Genomic DNA, 9,820 nt, shown 5'->3' with positions numbered 1-9,820 from the left:
ACAAAATGTACACATCAATTACACTCTTATTTCTTCGTAAAAAAAGTGAAATATGTCGTGATGGATGTTTATATAATTAAGTACAAAGGGAGTGAGTTAGGATCATTTACAATTTTTATTCTCTCCGGTACTATTGTTTTAATAGTATTTTTTTGGTGGTGGTCAGGGTTTGAACCCCGTATCTTGCATATTTTATGCATACTAACTGAGCTAAGCTCACGAGGACGTTGTTTTAATAGTATAAATACAAAAGTGTGACATCAAATGAGTCTCGGTATTTTTTATAGGCTTAAAAATATGTCAACTATATATAAAATATAGGAAAAATGAAGAGGGAGTATGTAAAATTGGATTTGGATAAATTCCATTTGATCATACGGCAAGGACATAAAGTTAATTATATTGTCAAACCTTCACTTGGTATAATCCAAAAACGTTTCATGTGAGCTCTCTTGACAGAAAATTTGTCCATAGCACCTAGCTAATCACACAAGAGTCTCGTTCAGAAAATTCTCTCGGGCACGTAGCTTGTTATAGAAGATAAATTTGTTTTAAGCTTCAAATTGAAAACAACACGAATGTTAATATCCAATTCATCATTAAATTATCTTCTATAAATACCACATAAACTCTTGAGTACAAACACAACACATCTTTCTCGCATTTAACTGTTCACTAATCAACTTAAAAAGCAGTTGTTTGTCACAGTTCATTACCTACAATGGCTTCCAAAAATCAGTTATACTATAGTATTGCATTGACATTCATTTTCTGCTTGGGATTGTGTGCTATTCAAGTAACTTCTCGCTCTCTCCAAGTTGACTCCATGTATGAGAGGCACGAGCAATGGATGAGTCAATATAGCAAAGTCTATAAGGATCCACAAGAAAGGGAGGAACGTCACAAGATATTCACAGCAAATGTGAATTACATTGAAGTTTTCAACAATGATGCCAATAACAAGCTATACAAGTTAGGCATTAATCAATTTGCAGACCTCACCAATGAAGAGTTCATAGCATCTAGAAACAAATTCAAGGGTCATATGTGCTCCTCAATCGCGAAAACAACTACTTTTAAGTATGAAAATGTAAGTGCAATCCCGTCCACAGTGGATTGGAGGAAGAAAGGAGCAGTGACACCTGTGAAGAACCAAGGTCAATGTGGTAAGTATCAATCTAATAAGTGATGTACTCAATTCTATATGTGATAAAAAATTTAATTGCCATTTAACTATAATTAATTTTTAATTTACGTTTTTCGTAGGATGTTGTTGGGCATTTTCAGCTGTTGCAGCAACCGAAGGAATTACTAAGTTGAGTACTGGAAAGTTGGTCTCTTTATCGGAACAAGAACTTGTTGATTGTGACACAAAAGGTGTGGACCAAGGTTGTGAGGGTGGTCTTATGGACGATGCTTTCAAATTCATCATTCAAAATCACGGACTTAGTACTGAAGCCGCATACCCTTATCAAGGTGTTGACGGAACATGCAATGCAAACAAAGCGTCCATTCATGCAGCTACCATTACCGGGTATGAAGATGTCCCTGCCAACAATGAGCAGGCATTGCAAAAAGCTGTCGCAAATCAACCTATTTCTGTTGCCATTGATGCTAGTGGATCTGACTTTCAATTTTACAAAAGCGGTGTCTTTAGTGGTTCATGTGGAACCGAGTTGGATCATGGTGTCACCGCTGTGGGTTATGGTGTCGGTAATGATGGAACCAAGTATTGGTTGGTTAAGAACTCATGGGGAACTGATTGGGGCGAAGAAGGATACATTAGGATGCAAAGGGGAGTGGATGCCGCTGAAGGACTCTGTGGCATTGCAATGCAAGCATCTTACCCTACTGCTTAATTCTCAAACTTAATACTTAAGTTACCTAAACTTTGTAATTTGAGCAAAACTGTGATTGATTGTGCAATTATAAGCTACATTCATCATGGTTTCTACAACTAGTTGTGTGTATATTCTATAAATCTAGCAGTTATACTTGTGCATTTATCAATACAATGAAAAATATTAAGAGGACATCTTATAGTTCACTGTTCTTCTGTGCTCTTTTGTTTGCTTTTCTAATTGTGAGATACCACAAATCTTGTTTGTAACTTACAAGGGATCTCACGAAGTGTTTCTTGTAAGCATTGGATTTTGGCAAACTCAAAACTTGCCATTCAAGTAACATTGGTTTGGGTTTTTAAAATATAATGCAAGTCAATACGATATAAGTTTAACGCTAAATTTATTAAAATAAATTAGGGGAAATTATTGAAAGTTTAAAACACATTTGATAATGTAACCAATAACATAAAACACTTTTTTGCGGAGTTGATGAACCACGGCAGAGGACGGTGATTACGCTCACTGATGGCGGTTGTACTTGCAAAAACTCTAACGCTCAAGTCAGTTATTAAATTTGGTGAACGGGAGGTTTTTCGGAATACTGAGTGTGTCCCTTTCTCCTAGTACAATTGTCCACTTATAGACGAGCCTTGGAAGCATTTGGACACCAGGCTGTTGAGGGATTTTTGGCGTGGTTCGCATATCATCATACGATCTTGATCACACAGTGAAGATGAGTTGGACGAATTTGCTTGGGTGTACTGACGGTGTAGCCCCTTAACGCACACCTTTGCCATAGAGTCTGTTAAGATTTGGACATGGGGCCAGTTTGAATGACTTTCTACTATTGATAGACAATAGCTAATTAGCAAGGTCACCTGTTGCATTCAAATATTTCTAACTCTTATAATAGAGCATATGGTTGGTTAGTTAGTTAGTATTAACATAAATTAGTCATGAACTGATGTATGCAGCTCATACACTTGCATTCATATGCAATTAAACAATTCATTCTCTATATTTACGCTTAACATATAAATCTCCTTCCTTTGTTTTTAACTTCATCAAGTTTTGTAGTGATGAAAATGAATAATTTTGTTTTGTAAAAAAGCAATTAATATTTTGTCAAAATATTTTTGTTTTCTTTTCAAAAAGTCATAATAATTAATATGTTTTTAACTTCATTTGTTGAGCCCATAGTAGGAACGTGAAGAAGTGGGACAATTTTTCCAAATATTAGCCCATAATTTCATAATAATTTTTAAGAGCTTTTCTGTTTCTAAATAAACAAAGAAAAAAACATGATTTCTAACTCGGTTAAGTTTTGTTTTTGACAGAAAAAAAGAATAAAAAATTTCTTATTTTTAAAACCACCATATACTAATGTTTTTTCCCTTTATATTCAAGAGAAGACTAGATGGAGTAATTTGTATTGATATTAGTTTGAACTCTCTATTAGTCTTCTGCTATTCTGTTCCATTTCCTTTTCATTTGCTTAATAGTTAAAACGTTCCTTCTAGTCTTGTACTCAGAGAAACCTTCAATCCACATTGTGCTGCACCAGACATTGATCCAGTGATCAGGTATGTCATCTTTACCTTCACCTCTTCCTTGTTAGCATTCTTCTTTTTCTCTTCTGTCATATATCAATGTTCTTGTTTTTAATTGCTATGCAAGAAACACAATCTTGATTGAGTATGGAAATCAAGAATTTTCTATGATGAAATGCAAATTATACAAAGAGATTTCTAACCATCTGTAAACAATGTTGAAAGATATAATGTAAATCAGTTTGCATAATTTATTTCAAAAGGCATAGTACATGCTACTTGATTTACCAAGTTTTTCCTCATTGTGCTATATTTTCTTAATCTTACCTCTATTATACAATGGTTGTTTTATTTTAGGATATAGAGGAATGCTTAATTTTTGTTAGCTTACATAAATGAATTTTTCAAACAAAGTAATGATAATTGCGGAGCTGTTATTTATAAGTGTTAGTTCTGCTATCTACATTATATTGTTTGGTTGAAAACTCTCAACATTTTTGTTATTATCCTTTGAATGCAGGATGACAGAACCTGCATCTATCGAGGAGGAAAATTCGTCGCCGCCTCTTCCTGAAATAACACTTGGAATTGACATTGGCAGATCACCATGCTGTGTTTCTGTGTGGAATGGTTCCAGAGTGGAGATTTGGAAAGAAAGTATAAATGAGATGATTAAGAGATATTTCGAAACTTTCGATCATGTCTTTACTGATGGAGCTAGTAGTAGTAACGTCTCACTCTCCCAAGCGCATGAGGATGCAGTTTCCAACCTGAAAGACTTGATTAGCGCACTTTTCAACGAAAGTGCCAATTTCCCATTTCTGATGCACACTTTGGACATTAAGATTCGTCCTTTTGTAGCTGCATTTGTGAACAAAGTGTGCAAATCAACCACTGCAGTAGAACTCCTTGGAAACTTTCTGGTGAATTTAAAAGAAATGGCTGAAACTGAACTGAAACAACCTATAAGAAATGTAGTGTTTATTATTCCAGTTTCGTTCAGTCGATTGCAGCAAACCCGGATACGTATCGCTTGTGAGATGGCCGGTCTAAAAGTTATTAGACTGATGCCTGAACCAACAGCAGTGGCTTTGCTTTATGCACATCAACAACTGCATGCTTCTGCTTCTTCTCACGAGGATATGGACAATGAAAGCAAGAAAATTGCTCTGATTTTCAATATGGACGCGGGTTATTGTGATGTTGCTATTATTGCAACAGAAAAAGGAAAACGCCAAATAAAAGCGTTGGCAGGAAGTGCTATTGGTGGAGAAGATTTGCTTGGAAATATGATGTGTCATCTCTTTCCCGATTACGAAAATATATTCAAGAGAAATGTTCACAGGGACACAGAAATTACAAGGATGGCTTCTCTTCGAAGTATAGTCCACAACGCGATTACTAAGCTTTCGTCCGAGGCAAGTGTTAAGGTTTATTTAACGTCACTCAATCGTAGGGATGTAACACGGGAGGAGTTTGAGGAAGTAAACAAAGAGGTGTTTGAAAATTGTGAAAAGCTAATCATCCAATGCATACAAGATGCAAAGATAGAAGTTGAGAATATAAACGATGTGATAATTGTAGGTGGATGTTGTAATATACCAAGGGTAGAGAGTCTTGTTACTAAAATATGCAAAGGAAAGAAACCTTATAAGTTAGGTGTGAACCCTTTGGATGATGTACTTCGTGGTGCAACAGTGGCAGGAGCTGTTAATGACCCCTCTGGTGACTTGGACTTGCTTACTTCTCAAGTCACACTTCTTGCCATCGGAATTCGAGCTGATGGAAACAAATTTGTACCAATTATTCCAAGGAACACACCAGTGCCAACCATGAATTCGGATATACTTTTGACAACTATTCATGATAATCAAACTGCGGCATTGATCGTTGTTTACGAAGGTGAGGGACAGAAGGTTGAAGAAAACCAACTTTTAGGATATTTCAAACTAACTGAAATACCTAAAGCACCAAAAGGTTTTCCTAAAATCATTGTTTCCATGGACATAGACGATAAGAGCGCGTTGAGAGTTACTGCTTTTCTTGAGATGCCTCCTATTTCAGTAGAGGTGCGAAATTATGATGCTGGAAGGATTGGTTATTGTGATGAGTCACTAATTAGAAAACATGGTGATAGAATGGATTTGGTTACTCTGGATTTGGAAGAATAAAGTCATGATATCCAGTCCAGCATATATCATTGTATCTTGTTTAGTTGTATTTTGTGTGTTTCAGCAACAGAGGTTTGATGTATAGGTCTATTGTCTGTAACATATTTGGAAAATAATACATAGAGAGTAGAGACTAGAGAGGACTTCAGTTCTAAGATGATTCTGTGGAAAATAAAGACTATCAAATTGATAGTTAACCGTTAATATACAAGAGAATATTATATGTCAGTTTGAGAAATTTTATAGAAATTGTCAAATACAACAGAATGCTACATACATGTAAAGATATGTGATTTTGTCCTTTGACTTTTATTTTTCTTTGTTGAGATGTATGCCTTCACATTGTATACAGTAATGAAACAATTTCAAGTTCTTAGTTTTTTTTTTAGGAATTCAAGTTGTTAGTTTTTAGGTGATATTTGAAATTTTCTAAATTTAATTTAGACAAAATACAACATAAAATCCTTTCATTTTTTAAAGTTCTCTAAGTTTATGAACTTAATGATATTGTATCGATTAATTGAGCGAGACATCATAAGCGAATAAGTACAATAGATCTCTCATTGTTTTTCAGATACGGAAACATATGATGGACGACAAGTGAAGATTTAATTAAAACAGTGAAAATATATAATTGACCAAGAGGATGGCATTAGATAAATAGTTAATGAAATTTAATCCCATAACAACTTTATATTCTTTGAAAGTTTCCTTAGATTTACCATATTTAGGTTCTGGTACAAACAAATTTACAAAACCATAACTTAGAATAATAAAAATAGCTAATCAATTTAAATACTTTGATTGTCATTATATATTACAGCCTATAATCACTTTATAAACAAAAATTGAGATTTTAGATTTCATGTGGTCTTTAATATTAAAGTGACTTTTATTTCATCATAGAGAAGTTGCAAACTCGGGTTGGCCTCTTGAAAGCATAAACTTCTTATCAAACCTAGAAGATTAGCTTTTGTCACATCGGTTTTTTCCTCCATCCCTACTTACTGCATATTGGTTTCTTAGCTCCCACATAATATTTGCGACCTCATGGGCCAGACCACTCGAAAATTCATCTAAAAAACTCTAACAATAGTGGCCTTAACTTGGTACAAGATTGTTTTGTCCAAAGATTTGGAGCAATCTTGGGATTCGTACAACAAGGGATGGAAACACCACCCTTATTTGTAAACTCGTTTGTTATACGTTTAAGGCACTAACAACAAGCTTTGAAAATACACTTATGGCGCACATATTCTCTAATATACCAACGCTATTGTTTCTTCCATTCGGAGCTCCATCATAAAAGCCAAAAATATCACAAATATGGCTTTACTTTGCGAGCAAACTTTGGTATTTTATCATTTCTGGAATAGTCATCGGGACCTCATTTAGCCGGATATGCCTTAATGTTCCTTTTTGTACACATAAATGACCAAGATTTTTAAATCAAATATGTGAGTGAATCTTCCCTTCCAAACCTTAACGCCTTCTATACCCAGCCACCTCAAGTCATCATCGATGTAATCTATAATCTAAATCTTCACCTTAATTAATTCAAACATTGAAGATCTTTTCATCTGTTGTGATAACAATAATGGTTTCTACACTACCAATATTGGTTAAACTTGGCTTTTGAAGAAAAGAAACATGAATACAACTACTCTATCATAGTCTTGGATATGACGACTTCATTTGCCTGAAAAGATCTAGTTTCTTGTATGGTTGACTTGTAACAACTTTGTAACAATGATCCCTTTGCTTCATCATTGTAACATGGCTCCCAATAGCATTGCCATCAGTTCAATTCGGAAGAAGAATATTTCCTTCAGTGCATTAGAGATCCATTAGCCTCTCGTTCTCTTTGGCAAGCTTTTGGCTTCTCTAATGCCGAGTTCTTATCCAACACAAATCCGATTAATTGGCTCAAACTAGGGTTATTTTCAAGTAATGCCAATATTATTGCCTCATGCGTATGGTGATCTTGGCGTAACCATAAAACTCTTCTTGCTTCTCCAACCCATCTATCCCTCACTATCGCCTTGTCTTGAAAGCCCATAATATGGCCTCCACCTTCATATCTTCCTTCCATAATTCTCTGCCTTTAAGACATGAGGATAAATGAGTTAAATGGAACACTCCAAATCAAACTTACACCATCCTCAATACTGATGAAAGTTGTCATGGCAACCCTATTAAAGCTGGATTCGACGACTTGGTTCCTCGGATATGTGATTTCTCAGGCCTCCTTGGATGAACCTCTGATATCCTTAATGCTGAGCTCCATGCTATTCACCATGTCCAAAGGTTATTATTGGCTAAACAATTGATACTACAATGACATCATTTGTTTTACAGATTCTCTTCATTGTGTTGATATTCTCCACAAACCAACACCAAGATTTCACAAGTATGCCGCATTGATCCAAGACTTCAAAGATTTTATTCATCACAACGGGCAAGTTCGCATCGCTCACACCATCTAAGAAGAAAATAACGGTGCATACTTTCTAGCAAAGCTTGGAGTTTCGTGTGACATTTTCATCGCTCTACATATATTATACAATGTCCATATCAACTAAGTTAATCTCACACACGCGGACAACATTTTTTATTTAATTTTTTAAGGGCTTAAATAAGATTTTTTATTGATAATATTTTGAGACTTCTTTCAAAAGATATCATAAAAGGTGTTAGTTAGTTTTTGGTGGTGGTCAGGGGTTGAACCCTATACCTCGCATACATCATGCATTGTTCATACCAACTGAGTTAAGCTCACAAGGACAAATGTGTTAGTTAGTCTGTCTCGTTCAGGTAATTTTATCACTTTTTTTTCCTTAAAAAAATTCGTTTTTTTATAGAACCCTAAAAAATATAATCTGCGATTAGCTTATGGATTTGAAAAATAAGCTTGTGTTTTCTTCGTGCCATTCAATTCCGATCAAAACTGTTTAAAAATCGTTGAATTTCATTGTGAACCAACGGAGATCCTCTCGGGTCAATTAGCGGGTCAAAAAACCCGTTTGAGAGTGTACGGGCGGAGAAGATGAGTGTAAAAAAAAAACATAAAAAAATAAAATAAAAACAAGGGCTAGCAGGACTCAAACAGGCGACATATGACACATATTACCACAAACCAAACCAACTGCACTACGCCCACAAACCAAACCAACTGCACTACGCTTAGAATTGTGATTTTATAGATTTTTATAATTTAATTACTACTATTTATGAATTGAGACCAAAAATCAATGATTTAATTTAAGGATAATTAACTGAATGGTCACTATAAATATTCAGAAATTTGTTTTTAGTCCCTAAAAAATAAAATCACATTTTTTATTTCCTATAAATTTTTTCATCAACAACTTTAGTCCCTATAAAATTTTTTCATCAGCATTTTTAGTCCCTATAAAAAAATTCATCAACAATTTTTGGTCCCTAAAATACTTAAGAAAAATAATACAGGGACTAAAAAGTGTGATTTTATTTTGTAGGGACTAAACACAAAATTCTGAATATTTATAGGGACTGAAAACTTAATTAACCCTTTAATTTATTTAATTTTGGGTTTGTGAATAAAAAATGGCTTACATCGACACAAGTCTAAATAAAATTTATGTGAACATAAATACACTAATGATAAAATTTAGAAAAAAGATGATATTAAGTGATGTGACAAAATTATTCTTTTTTAAATTTTTTTATCATCTTTGTTATGTATGATAGGATTTTTTCATTTGGAATTGTGACCTTAGTAGACTAATAAGAATATAAAAACTGGGATATGCATCTTTAAACAACACTCAAAGTGTGGATTCTAAAACTTTAATTTCAAATAAAATTTCCCAAAATTCCAGAAATATTTAGTATGAAAGTAGGCAATGATACCAAAATAAATTAGCAAAAAAACACAATCAAATTTTATATCAATAGTTCTTCACAATAAGCAGATGGCATCAATGGGTTTTGTTGAACCTTTGAGTGTAGATAGTTTCAGTTTTCACGTGTTCTCTATTTTGATGAATCGTGCCGCCATGGATTGCGTCAAAGTTGCCGGCGATGGTGATTGGAAAAGAGAGAAGTTTAGATCTGAGAAGATTGGAATGTGAGTCAATGAGTTATGTTGGTTGTTGGGAGGTAGAAAAAAGATTGTGTGTGGAGAGGTCGCCGTGATGAATCGCCGGTGAGCAGTGCCGGCGATGGGGAGTGGGGAAGAAAGAAGTTTGGACTTTGGATCTTAAATGTGGGACAA

At 34.5% G+C, this 9,820-nt stretch overlaps 2 protein-coding genes across 2 annotated transcripts; both read left to right on the top strand.

Moving 5' to 3' along the window:
- Positions 1–366: 366 nt before the first annotated feature.
- LOC11443589 (senescence-specific cysteine protease SAG39) lies at positions 367–2,052 on the top strand. Its single transcript, XM_003608967.4, has 2 exons — positions 367–1,166; positions 1,267–2,052. The coding sequence occupies exons 1-2, from the start codon at positions 722–724 to the stop codon at positions 1,857–1,859; spliced, it is 1,038 nt and encodes a 345-aa protein (XP_003609015.1). The 5' UTR covers positions 367–721; the 3' UTR covers positions 1,860–2,052.
- Positions 2,053–2,369: 317 nt separating this feature from the next.
- Positions 2,370–5,565, top strand: LOC11443588 (heat shock 70 kDa protein 8). The gene is made up of 4 exons (XM_003608966.4): positions 2,370–2,404; positions 2,488–2,538; positions 3,365–3,427; positions 3,915–5,565. Exons 1-4 carry the CDS (start codon positions 2,370–2,372, stop codon positions 5,563–5,565), a joined length of 1,800 nt encoding a protein of 599 aa, XP_003609014.3.
- The last annotated feature ends 4,255 nt before the right edge of the window (positions 5,566–9,820 follow it).

The sequence above is a fragment of the Medicago truncatula genome, chromosome 4 (assembly GCF_003473485.1).
Source record: "Medicago truncatula cultivar Jemalong A17 chromosome 4, MtrunA17r5.0-ANR, whole genome shotgun sequence".
Taxonomy (NCBI): domain Eukaryota; kingdom Viridiplantae; phylum Streptophyta; class Magnoliopsida; order Fabales; family Fabaceae; genus Medicago; species Medicago truncatula.
This window is presented reverse-complemented; position numbering and strand designations above follow the sequence as displayed.

What these genes read in the sequence shown, in the direction of transcription:
- LOC11443589 (XM_003608967.4), top strand. Translation starts at nt 722, where the DNA reads ATGGCTTCCAAAAATCAGTTATACTATAGTATTGCATTGACATTCATT. An exon ending in GAAGAACCAAGGTCAATGTG is followed by an intron (nt 1,167 to 1,266) that starts GTAAGTATCAAT and finishes CGTTTTTCGTAG; the next exon opens with GATGTTGTTGGGCATTTTCA.
- LOC11443588 (XM_003608966.4), top strand. Translation starts at nt 2,370, where the DNA reads ATGGCGGTTGTACTTGCAAAAACTCTAACGCTCAA. An exon ending in GTTGAGGGATTTTTGGCGTG is followed by an intron (nt 2,539 to 3,364) that starts GTTCGCATATCA and finishes CGTTCCTTCTAG; the next exon opens with TCTTGTACTCAGAGAAACCT. An exon ending in GACATTGATCCAGTGATCAG is followed by an intron (nt 3,428 to 3,914) that starts GTATGTCATCTT and finishes CTTTGAATGCAG; the next exon opens with GATGACAGAACCTGCATCTA.